At 45.6% G+C, this 13,020-nt stretch overlaps 1 protein-coding gene across 1 annotated transcript in view; it reads left to right on the top strand.

Moving 5' to 3' along the window:
* Positions 1 to 6,645: 6,645 nt before the first annotated feature.
* CHRNA7 (cholinergic receptor nicotinic alpha 7 subunit) overlaps positions 6,646 to 13,020 on the top strand; it is a 41,324-nt gene continuing 34,949 nt past the window's right edge. The window contains exons 1-2 of the mRNA XM_085234024.1: positions 6,646 to 7,090; positions 8,039 to 8,178. Of these exons, the coding sequence (XP_085090150.1) occupies positions 7,036 to 7,090; positions 8,039 to 8,178 (195 nt within the window). The 5' untranslated portion in view covers positions 6,646 to 7,035. The remainder of the gene's footprint in view (positions 7,091 to 8,038; positions 8,179 to 13,020) is intronic.

The following is a 13,020-nucleotide window of genomic DNA, read 5'->3' as shown; positions in this document are numbered from 1 at the left end:
CAAAAGAAACAAAGCTATTCCTTTCTCCAACTCATGGCCCCATTCTCCTCTTTTCCATTTTTTTTCATCCTCTCCATCATACTAGAAGGAAGTTTTTGAATAGATTTGTTCATAACGTCTGAAATCTGTCGATAGCAGATTCTGAGGGGATCTCACCCCAAACTGCGCACACCTCTCGCCAGCTCAGAAACATCGGCTGCTCTGTTACTTGCATCTGGCTCGTTCCAAGTGCACGCTGTGTTGTATAGTTATTTTCCAGGGACAGTACGCGACAAAACGCACCCCAGTAATCCCTCAGACTACTGATAAGCCTTACGCTATGTGAGCCATGTATGAGCCAGAATCCCAACCTGATAGAACAGAGGCACAAGGCCTCCTCCCTTTGCAGGAAGGGGCTAACAGCTGGAGCTGAGCACAGGGAGCCGATATCCAGCACTGTGGGCTTTCCTTCCCCCTTCCATTTTCAGTAGTCAGAACTGCTTGTGTACATTCTTCTGCTTTGTGATGAATGCTGCTCACTACACCCACCGACAGTCCTTGGCTGTGCAGTCAGAGTGGTATGATGAGTAGACCGGCTGGCCAGTCTCCTTTGAAACCAGGAATGAGTAGGAAAAGTCTCACACGTTGTCACAAGCAATAACAGCAGAAGTACAGCTGGAAGAAGGACCCACTACTCCTACATGCCTGGCTGTTTCTGAGAGCCCTGGGAGGCAGCAGGCCCTTTCTGCTTGTTTTATTTGCCATGCTTGGGAAGCCACAGCATGGTTCCGCTGTGCTGGCCACTCAGAAAAACATGGTCTGCACTTCTGAATACAGCAAACCCACACCTCATCTTCCTCAGTGCTCTGGACACGCTGTGCCTGGGTCCTCATTTCTGTTTTGAGATAAAATGGACCACACTCAGTGGTTTGAATTTTTTGCTGTGAATTTTCCATCAAAACATATATATAAGGGAGTTCCAGCTCCTCCCAGTGATACAGCAGCACCCGCTGTCTATCTCACACCCCCAGTGCCCTTGACCTAAAGCCCAGCTAAATTATGCTTCCCTCATTCTTTCCCTGTGGTATGTCTGCATTCATGTACAAGGCCATTTCATCAAGAAGTATTAGCACATGAATTAAGACAAATAATGAAAAGATAGAGAAGGGACTGCAGAAGTAGACAGGCAGAATGAAGCAGCTGCCCAAGACAGGGAAAAGGATTCAGTCTGGCAGTAAACAGGCAACAGCAGACACCGGAACTGCTCAGGAAAGCATGTGCTTTGCTTAGAGGTCTTCCTTTTCCCATTGAAGAAAGTTAAATGTGGTCTTCTGATACCTAATGAATTTTTATTTTAGTTACACGTCCTAATTTGGGTGCTGTGACAACCTGCCATCCTGCAAACATAACTATCTAAGCTGTCACTTGATCTTCAGACCAACAACTGTCCGGATGACCAGAAAAACAGACTGTAATTGCTGAGATTCATTAATTGCTTAAGAAAACGCAATGGTGGTGATGCTCATCAGCCACTGTCACAGCCGGAGGTCTGTCCTCATCAGCAAAACAACCTGGAAGTGGCTCCTAGAATTCCTCCTAGAGTCCCATAAGGAATCGCCCTTTGAAAATCGCCCTGCCTCTGAAGGATCCAAATAGAAATTACTCATTTTTAGTTTCCATTCTCTGAATGCTTCCTTTGCAAGAGGTGAAGCTGTCCCCAGCTGGAGGCAATGAGCACTTAGCACTGCAGCATGGCAGGCAGCCGCTGCGCCGAGCTGTGCGGGACGAGCACTGCTGCAGCCTCTGTGAACTGCTGTGCCATTTGTCCCTTTGTAGGCTTCTGGTGACAGCAGTGTGCTGGGCTGCAAAGGATGCAATTACAGAGAAAGGACACAACCTCATTTATAATATAGGATATATATAGTATATATGAGATACGATGTTTCAAATGCTTAAAGAATATCAACTGCACCTCCAGCAGTGATTAATTAAAATCATCATACATGTACCAGGCTGATTTACTTTAAGGGTGATTCTGAGACTTGTGGGAGAAGCTGGAAAAGTACTGGGAAATGCTGCTTTTTACAACATACAAACTACACATGCAAATTTGCAGTCCATACATTTCAAGACAAAATGCAGAGACCTGAAGTAATAAGAAATTCTTTCTCCCCTCAGCCCTATTAAAAACATATTTATGTGACAAACCTACACATAAGCTTTAGTGTTCTAAAGGAAAAAGTCAGCATTCTTTAGCAGAAGAGAACACGCGGATTACTTTCTGTTTTAGAAACCCCATCTGTAGAAACGTGACTTCCCAAGACTGGTCTGTTTCCTATCCCCTGTCCCATCCACATCGCTGCAGTTTAAACAAATTTGCTCCCAGTTCTGGTACAACATTACTTAACATTACTGTCTGGAAAAAATATCATTATTCAAGCATTTCCATCTTTGAAAGGATTAGAGCTTAGCTTTATGGTCAAAGCCCCATTAGTATGGTCTTTGTAGATAAAACCACCCTCTTTTGTGGAATTCGTGTTATTTAAATTTTACCAGATGGCAATTTTTTCAGCAAAGAGAAATTTGCAGCGTGTTGCTTTAGGACAAGATAAATAAGGTTGATTTTCAGATGCTTTTAGATGAGGAGCTGTTAAAGCCGCAGGCCTAACATGCAGATTTCTTGTCAACTTTAATTAGCTTCTGCGAACCCTACATTATGAAGTTATTTAAAATTAACCAGGGTGAAGAAAATCAATTTTGCCAACTTTCAGTTGTTCACACTCATGCAAAAGGACGGCAGAGGGACTGTGTGCAGCTGTGAACTCCGCGTCAGTGAGAAATGAGGGCCAAGCCCAGGGACTGCAGAATGACTCAAAGGGACTGAAAATGGCAGAGGCGAAACAGAGAGGAACAAGTCATTCCTTTTATAGAATCAAAGTGGAAATGTGCTAAGCACGGCATAAATGAAAATCGGCGAGAGCTCTCAGCAGGAAAAAGCAGGGTAGGGTAGCAATGCTGAGAAAGCCCAGCAGCCCTCGGTGTGCCTCCTGCCCCTCCAACGCAGGAGCAGCTGTATTACTCAGCCTTAGCTCCAGCTACCAGAAGAGTCTATGTTTTCTTCTCACACATTTCATCAGTGTTGCTCCCACTGCTGTTTAATAGCTATACTCACGCTCTAATGTATGTCTATGCTAACAGCAGTGAGGGATGAGGATGAAATCTGGAAGCTGTTGGCATTATAGAAATGGCCATGGGCACCACTCATTAGTTACACAAATTCATTAGGCAAATTTTACAAGTTGTTATTCTTCACATAAGAGCACATGAATTACAGCAACTCTCTCAGTTGTTGCTTTTTGCAAAGTGGGGGTGCAGCACTCTGTTGTTTTTAACAACAGAACAGTTTGTGCCCCTTTTTTATCCTTTCTAACCAAAAAACAATTTGGGGAATGTGCTGTTTTCTGGAAATGACATATTGCTGCAGGAGCTAAGAAATTAGTAAGAGATAACCTTCATGAACTTCTGTTTGAGATTGGATGTATAGAAAGTAAGTTCAATTACAAAAATAACCAGATTTCAAAGCACTACTTTGTCCTTCAGTGGATAAGTCATCACCAAAGCTATCTGCTACATCTTGGCAAAGAATTCAGGCCATTTTTTCAAGGCACAGAAGAAAATCAAAGTCATCACAGATACATTCCCCACCATTGAGACTATTACTTGTGAAAAATAAACAAGAGGGAGTAACTAATAACATCAGGCTCCTTTACTAACACTACACAAAAATCCAAAAATAAAGGCAACAATGAAAGAGGTAATTAGTTTAATTTGAGTAACATTAAAATAAATGTAGGCATGTCTCATCTAACAGTTGCTGGAAGTTCCAATTGAAATCCTTGCCTCATCTACCTTCTTCCCTAAAAGAAGGAGAAGCAGATTTTTTTGCCCATGGAAGCCCTGGGCCCACGCAATTTCACAAAATTAGATCAAAGTCAGAAAGCACTGCAGGCGCTTTCAGACTGTGTATGAGATGGTCACTTCTCCCACCCAAAGCTCAGGGCTGTCTTACCATCTTCCATCACATGAGGCAGCTGTATGCTTTTGCATGCTTGCCTGTAACCAGTGCAGACAGAAAACAAGGCTATTCCTCACACTGGGAATATTACAATCCCTGGACAACTGCAACATCTTGTAATGACCACATGAGTCACTCTTAATGAGCTTCAGTCCCTGGTTCTTTTAACTTACCAATGTCCTAGATCAGCCTTATAAATAAAACCGAGAAATATCTTATTTTTCTATAGTCACAAACTCAAAATGCCAGTGTGTTTCTGTGATTGCTTTGTGCCTCACTCAGACTCCTGAAATAGTACCCGAGTGAGGATGTGTGCCTTCTGCACAAGATGCACGCACTTCTTTGCTTACTACATAAAGGAACAAAAAGCAGCACACTGACATTAGGTAAATGCTATCACCACAAGCATTTTCTTATGCCTGACCTTCCTGTGAAGATGTATGATCTGTGCATATTGTTGTCTCTGCGAATATATTGAATATTCACAAGCAAGACAGATGCACAGTTGCCTTGTATAATTATGTCCAACGTGCATGGCAAATGAACTATTAAGGGCTTGTCCATATTCAGGCAAACACCCTGAAGTGGTGGCAGTCCCATAGCAGTTTTTACAGCCTGTAATTGTGAGATGAATTTGCACTCATCATTGCATCTAGAAAAGCTTTATCTGAGGAGAGGTAATGTCTCTCTCCAAATCACCTGGCTAGATAGTGCAAACACAAAGAAGAATTAAAAGCTTAGGGAGGAATGGGACTCGATCTCTGGCAGGAGCTGGAGGCCGAGGACAGAGCCTCTGCTGGCCACAGACTGTTGAGTATTTTATGCAAGCCTACTAAAGTCTAATAGATTTCCTATTTTTAAACAAGTAATATTTCAGAAGACATCATTCTGAATATGAGTTCCTGGCCAGTGAGCTGGAGGAGGAAAGAGGCAACCTTAGCAGTATGGCTCTGAGTACTTCCACTCTGCATTCCCAGTTGCTGTACAATACGGACACTCCTGGAAGCACTGGTGCCCAACCACAGCAGCTCTGTGAGGCAGCAAGTCCACCTCCTCTGGGCTGTGTGGCCTAGAAGGAACAAAGAAGCAAGGAGATGGAGAGGTCTGGAGCAAGCAAGTCTGGAGATGGAGGCTGATGTGGCTTAAAGAGAAGGGCTCTTGAGGACCTTGGGCTGTGCAAGCTTCCCGGTGCTTTCACTGTGATCCTGCCTTCACCAGCCGGGAGAGGCGGCTGTCAACAAAACAATGTGCAGAGCAAAATGAGCCAACAGCAGAGGTCAGCCTTGAACTGTACATTTCCTCTCCAAATTTGCTATCTGAACAATTCTGCTGTTGACTGTCCACCTAGAAATAATCTGAGGTATCCGTGCCGTAACAGCAGTGGATAACAGGAGGAAGAGGAAGGGAGTTCCCTTCCAAAACAAGAAGAGGTAAAAGCCAGGTGCTCGAAGCACTGCCAGGTAAGGGTTTCATTACAAATGGATGACACTTGACAGGAACACGGAGCTCCTAGCAACACATTCCTCCTCTTTGCTAGCTATTCCAGGAAGGTCAACATCACACAGAAAACAAACAAACAAACAAACAAACAAATGAAAAAAAAATGCCCTGAAACTAAAATAAAACCACTTGCTGATTTTCAGGTTGGCTCATTCCAAAGGGATATGGTTCCACTGTGCCATATTTAAGTGCCTGAACGACCAACGCATGCATGTGCTGCGGTGCTCAGGTTGTCTCTGTTCATCTGGTCCTGAGCTCAACATGTAAAAACATTTAAACAGTGCCTCCATAAGTTAGATCAGTGCTTATCACCAAACAAATTACCTGGACTTTAAAGTCTAGGAATGAACATGGGCTAATCACCTGCTGTTTGCTGGGTGACTGGAAGAACAAGCATTTTGTTATCTCTTGCAGAGGGGAGGCTCTTCAGTGGCATCCTCCCTTGAACGCAGCTGCCTGGATCTTGGTTTAATGCAGCAGCTGAAGATAGGGGACTCGGGGATTTGGACTGATTGCCTACACACAGTGTCACAAATGTCAGTTGCAAACGGGGAAACTGATGATCACCAAAATGCACTGAATTTTCTGGGCCTGCTTTCCAGCTTGCAGGGTGCACCTACACCAGGCAGGAATTCTGGCATCATTTCACTCGGTTCCGTGTTTGTCAAGTGCTAAACGCAGCACTCCTAAGCACAGGTTGTTTTTTCTGTATATGGACAAACCATTGCATACCTGACCCCACGGCTCTGCACCTCTGCTGAGGATTGAGCAGCCACGGGAGCTTCGGGAGAGTACTTCGCTTTGCCCACCTCCTTCCTCTCCAAGACCTCAGCAAGTCGAATTCCCACCAGGAGCCCCGCACTGTTTCCTTGCCACTGTTTCACTCAGCCCGGACAGGCACTCTCCTGGCCGGGTCACTTGCTGCCCTCGGGGCCGTTTTCCACAACGACAGCCGCTGTCGATGGCACTGCGCGGGAGAAAGACCGAGCCCCCGGGCTGAGGAGGGGGTAAGCGGGGAGGGCGGCCCCGGGGATCCGGCTCCCGCCGCTCGCGGCTGCCCGGGCCGTGCGGCAGGGCTGGCTGCCCGCCGTCCCCGGCCCCGCCGCGGTGCCGCCGCCGTTCCCGCTGCGGGCGGCGCGGGCGGGCAGCGCTCGGGGGCAGCCCGGGGCGGGGCGGGGCGGGCTGCCGGGGCTGCGGGCGGGCTTCCACGGGGAGGGGGCTCCCGCTCCGGTCTCTATAACGCCGGAGCTCGCCACGCCGCGCCGCTCCGCCCGCGGTAACCTCCCGCTAGCGGCTCCGCTCCCGCTCCGGCCGGGGCCGAGCACGGCAGGGCGGCCGTACCTCGGCAGCGGGCGGCACCGGGCTCTGCCGGAGCCGGCACCGCAGGGAGAGCCCCGCGCGGGCGCAGGAGGGGGCCGGGCGACGACAGGTCCGCGGCGGCGACGGAGGCTCCCGGCTCCGGCTGCTGCCGGGCTCCCGGAATGGGCCTCCGGGCGCTGATGCTGTGGCTGCTGGCGGCGGCGGGGCTCGTGCGCGGTGAGTGGGGCCGCGGCACGGCCGGGCACGGGAGCGGGCGCGGCGGCTGGAGGCACCTCGCCGCGCTGCGGCCCCGCGCTGCCGGGAGCGGACCGGGGAGAGGGACGGAGCGGGGAGATGGCCGGACAAACTCCCCCAGGGCACTGTTGCTGCTTTACAGGGGGAAGTTCGGGACCGAAAATGAGAGGAAACTGTCTGGAGCGGGGACGGGAGCGGGCACGTTAGAGGACCTGTTCCTCTCTGACCCAGATTTCCTTTCCTCCCGAAACTGCCTCTGTGCCCGGTCTGCTCTGCTCCAGCCGTGCGGAGCTCCTTCTCCCTCCATAGAAAATGGCAGAATAAAGATCCTCCCTGGATTCGATAGGACAGAAATCCCCGAATATTATCACGTACATTAATGTAGCAACTATCATCCCTGCCAGGGATCCAGTACCCACGCTTTGCTGATAGCTGACTGCACAGAGAACAGAGCAGAGTACTCGCCCCGAAGAGTTCTCAGTTCGAAGCAGTCGGGGTGCACGGCTCAGCCCTCGCCAGGAGCCATTTTTCTTCCACTGTCTTGTTGATGCTCCCTGCCATACCTGTGCTCTGCCCCCCAGGTTATAGCTGTGCCAGGGCAGGTGCCAAAATGCACTGCATTGCCTCCTCATCACTCCTCCCTGCCGAACCAAAGTGTGTGTGTGTCGACAAAGGGTCACTGCCATTTCGAGTTTAACGTTGCTGGACAGCCAAGAAAGGAAATCCCCCTTGGGATGAAAAGAGTGGTAATGCATTTGGCAAAACATTTTGCCATTGCAATTGATGAACTACATGAATTGTTTTTCCAAGAATGCAGCATGTAAAGTAATAATAGCTACATAATATCTGGTAGGATGAAAAGAACATACGTCTGAGCCTTACTTTCCAATGCTAATGATCCTAATGATTTCTCTCTTCCTATGCCCAAAGAGTCCCTGCAAGGAGAGTTCCAAAGGAAGCTGTACAAAGAGCTGCTGAAGAACTACAACCCTCTGGAACGACCAGTTGCGAATGACTCCCAGCCACTCACTGTCTATTTCACTCTCAGCCTCATGCAGATCATGGATGTGGTGAGTCTGTAACCTTACAGGAAACTATTTACTTAAGAAGATGGATTTTTCCTTTCCCAGAATGGAGATATGTGGTGGGAAAGGAAGCCTGCAAGATCTTGGAAAACACACATAATTGAAGATGCAATGCCAAATTTTGCCTTTAAAAAAGGAAAAAAAAAAAAAAAAAAGTAAATTTAAATTTAACAGTAAAGCTTTTCTCCTTCCTTGAGCTCTTGCCAGTATTCCCCTCCACTCTTACCAGTATTAAATACATAAATGAGACTCAAACTTTATTATACTTTGCCTTTTGAATCCTTAACTGTACTTAAATCATCAAGTTCAGCCCATGGGGGAATATGCAGCAACAAAGGCAGTGATTACTGGTGGTCATTGAAGACCTGCTTATCTGAGGATAGGAGAGCATTGAGGAGGAAGAGGATGTTCCGTCCAAAATCTAAATTATATTGTTTCTAATCTCCTTTAGACTTTTTAATGGTTTTTAAATTCTGTCTAAGTTTTTATCTGTTTTATTTACAGCCACAGTTAGTTGGTATAGTGATGAATGTTCTTGTGCAGTGCCTGCCAGGCAGGATCTTTTGGTTTCCATTATGAGTAATTTAAGCTTTTTTTCTGTCACAGCTGCACAGAAATCAAACTGTACATGTAAGCAGGTTTACAGCACTTAATTGTACTGAATTCAGCCAGCTCTTACGACTAGTAAAGAAGATAATTACTTTAAACTAGTAGTTTCCCTCCAAAATCCATCTTCTTTCTATTAGATGCTTAAAGTCCAAGGCACCACACAATTCAGGAAAAGGATGGAATAATTCATGACAAGTAGCTTGCATTCAGTTCCCTTACAGGCTGCTGGTTGCCAAGATCCAGGCATTGTTCATGTAATATGTAGGATATGTATTTCAATTGTGATATTTACTACTTGCTGAAGTGAGAGTAGGTGATTGTAATCAGTGACTTTTTTCAGTGTGAGCACCACAGAGGCCTGCAGGCAAACACATCCCTTATAGCCTGTCTGCAGCAGCTGAGACAGTATGTGCAATACCAGCCAGCCAACAGAGCTGTATGGAATGTGCTTCTCTGAATGAGTGCAAGAGACGAACGTGTTGTGCAGAGCACAATTGCCAGAGGTGCTGGCAGACAGGCTCACGCTGGCTATGGCTATACTGCATGGACACCTGGGAGCCAGCAGTGCACAGCTCGATGGTTATTTGACCCAAACTTGGACATGAGATAAAAGCCTGTGCCAGTGGTTCATGCAGTGACAGGAGGATCATATTACTTGTATATGGGCATGCTTTTGTTGTTAACAGTGCTTATTATGGGTGAGCTTAGAGATTCTGAAAGAAGTGGATTTCTTCGCATTGAACACTACAGATGCAGTACCAGGTGAATCTAAACACTAAGAGTCAAAACAGACCAGTAAGCAAGAAAATAAGGAAAGGCACAAAACCAATAAATGATGCTCTGTTAACAAGTGATACATTAATTTCTTATTAATTAATTAGATGCCTTTAGGTTCTGCAAAGTAAAAGCAAACAGTGGGATGTGAAGGGCAGTGGGTGTTGTGAGGCCTGGCACAGAACTGCAGGTGAGGAAAGCTGAAGGGAATGGGAAGAAGCGCAGCATGGGACGGACAGTGCTTCAGAGGTCTAAATGCCTGAAAGTCGCTGTTTGGGCTTCTGCTGCAGCTGTTCCTGCTGGCTCACAGCTCCACAGGTCTCTTGCCATGTATGGCAGGGAGCATGGGGTCGGGGCAGAAGTAACCTTGAGGCTCCCCAGGTCCCATATGAACTATATGTGTGGTTTTAGCTCCAGCCCAGCTTGATGCAGCAGGAGGCCCTGTAGAAGCCTTTGCAGGAGCTCTTGCTGGATGGAGTCTCCAGTTGTGGCTGTGCTTTCCAATCTGCCTGGTTTTAATTGGATTTTCGTCTTTGGCAGTAATAGACTAGAATATCCAGGAAAGCTTATCCACTTTGAAGGCCTATTCTAACTTAGCACTTAAACAAAACATATTATAATGTACTCCTGCAGAAACCATGACCATGGTGTTTCAACTGGACCTCACACCAGGATTCAATAAAACCCCATTCCAACTACAAACACACTGCTTAGCACTGCCTTCTCCTGCAGCTCCCTCTGGGGAGCAGCCTCCAGCTGCTGGAGGACCTTCTGCTCTGGTACAGGACTGTGAGGTCTGCTTCAAAGGATTCTGTACAACTGTGTGTTCAGGAAACATCCGGTACTTGGTTTGCTCTGATAGTCAAGCAAAAAACTTGGATGCTTTGGGCTTTCTGTTGTTTGATTTTGTTATTGTTCACACTACTAGATACATAGGTTACTCTGAAAATAATGCCTCCTATTTATTTCCAGGGAAACTACAACCAGTACAAATAATAATAATACTGTTTGATAGAGCAAATTCTCAGCTGCCAAACACTCTTATTCAACGTAGGCACCACCATTAGCTATGCGTTTTCACCAGCAATGAACAAGACCCTGTATGCCACGCTTGTAAAAACCTGTACCAGCATCAGTGCCCCACTGTCACTGTCAGCAATAATGAAATGCACCAACCATCACCACACTGGGCTCACATCCACTCTTTGGTCTCCATAAACATTCAACAAATATAGATGAATGTCAATGGGTGCCATTTTTTTCACATGAAGGAATTCAATTGCACCCCTTTGCTTCATCTGCACTTCCATGTCAGACACCATTCTGTCAGACTGTTCTTCTGCTGCCATCTGTCACACAGCAATGTGATGGATTGTATGTAATGGAATACTGGTGGGAAGGTTCAACCTCTGCTGCCATACCACCAATATTTGCCTTTGACATTGTGGGCCAACATAGTAAAATAGGAAGTATTACTTTTGGAGCAGCACTGATGTCATTCTATATAGATCTATTTGGCCTGAATACTATAAACATCTTTTAGAATATTAACTACCCTGGGAAATGTTTGTTGTATGGACAAATCCTCTTGCTGCTGACGCAGGTTGCAGAAGTCCTCCTTAAATCATTGGTGAAAGAGTACTGAATGGGATTAGCTGAACACCCTGGAGACTTCTTCCAAGAATAGAATCTCTACCATAAAGGTTTCCCTTGCAATTCTACATGTGTTAAAGAGTGGGGCTTTCTCTTCCCCATGCTCCTCACACAGGTATAATTGTGTCATTGTACCATATGAGGGGATGGCTGCTGGACAGACAAACGGCCAAAGACCAGCAGATGGTCAGCTTCAGAGTTAAAATCTTCTGGAGTTGTCCAATTTAATAATAAAAAAGTAGAACTGAAGAGCAAATACCCACAGATCACTGGCCAATCTGGGTGCAGTCCATGACTGGCAGTCATGGCTAATGCGATTCAGAAGGAGTTTTTGATCCTCCATGCCTTCCAAAAAAATCCCCTTCATTATCACTAAGGAGCTGCTGTTGTTGTCCTGGCAGTTTAGTTACAGCTCATTCTGCTTGCTATAAATCTGACTGCATTTATTTCTCTGAGATCTGGGATTGACAGGCAAAGAAAGAAACCAACCATGAAGTAAATTAAGCTTCACACTATAAAACAAATGAGTTTTCTTCATTGTCAACAAAAAGCAAACACTGCTGGGAATGACAGCTATTTGCAGTAACAATTACTGGTGTAACAAGCTTGAAATAAAACATGATCACGCTATCTTGCAGTTTATATACTCACCTTAATGGCCTCTCAGCTGATACAAGGTGAACTGAGAGCGAGACCCAACCAGAGCAGCTCTGAAACATGCCCTGCAGAACAGGCTGAATCCCAGCTGCTCGTGTCTTTACTTTGAGTCTCTGCCATTCCACTCTGACTTAGCTGATAGCAAAGGGGTAACAGTACGTGGAACCCTTCCCCAGTACAGTGGAGGTTTCCTATCTTACATTTTTAGTTTAACCTTTTTCTTCCAAAAATGAGCAGGTATTTCTACCCTATCCTTGCAGGTCTTTTTATTGGTATTGAACATTTATATGTACATGGGTATCAGGACTACAGAATGAGGGAACTGTATGAGTAAACTCCCAACTTAGTTTAGTCAAGTAGAAGACTAAGCTAATGAACTGTCTAGTGTGAATGCAAACAAACATAATAAATTATGTAAAGTATTGCTAACTGGGGGGGAAACAATGGCAGCACATAAAAAATGCAGTTTTGGGACACATTAATGAAGAGAGCTAGGAAAGTGGGGAGTGCTTAGAATGGAGGTGGGACCACATGCATGGTAGGGCTGAGGGTCAGCATAGGAGTTTGGGAGAAATTTAGAATTTAGGTGCAAGAGGACAGAGGGATGAAGTGGAAAGACGAATAATGGAAGCTTCTGTGTCAAGTCAAGAAGAGATCCTAGGTATCTTTCTGCTCACTTTATTCCTATATGGCTAAATGGAAAGCTGGTGCTCTTAAACCTTTGCAAATAACCTTACAATTAAATTGTTCTGAACTGAAAACAAAATGGAGACAGCCAACTGGCTACAAATGCTCTTTAAGGACACTTGAGATATTAGAATAGTAGAAGATGAAATAAGTGGTCCCTTTGGTTTTTGTAATTATTTGCTTCAATTTTCTTGAAATAAAAAATGCCAAGCAGTTTGATAAAATAGAAAAAAAAATAACCTACTTCCTGTGTGATTTGCTAAAATCTTGGTTCAAAACTCCTTGCAGGAAAGCAATGTATATTGAACTAATAGGCATAATAAATGTCCCTCTGGATCTGAATTGGAAAATGTATGGAAACATCTGACTTAAGGAAACTAACCAAAATTTCAGAATAAGCATAAGGAAGAAAATCCTAACAGCAAACACTGAGGATATCTGCTTTCC

This window comes from Meleagris gallopavo, chromosome 12 (assembly GCF_905368555.1).
Source record: "Meleagris gallopavo chromosome 12, MGAL_WU_HG_1.1, whole genome shotgun sequence".
Taxonomy (NCBI): Eukaryota; Metazoa; Chordata; class Aves; order Galliformes; family Phasianidae; genus Meleagris; species Meleagris gallopavo.
This window is presented reverse-complemented; position numbering and strand designations above follow the sequence as displayed.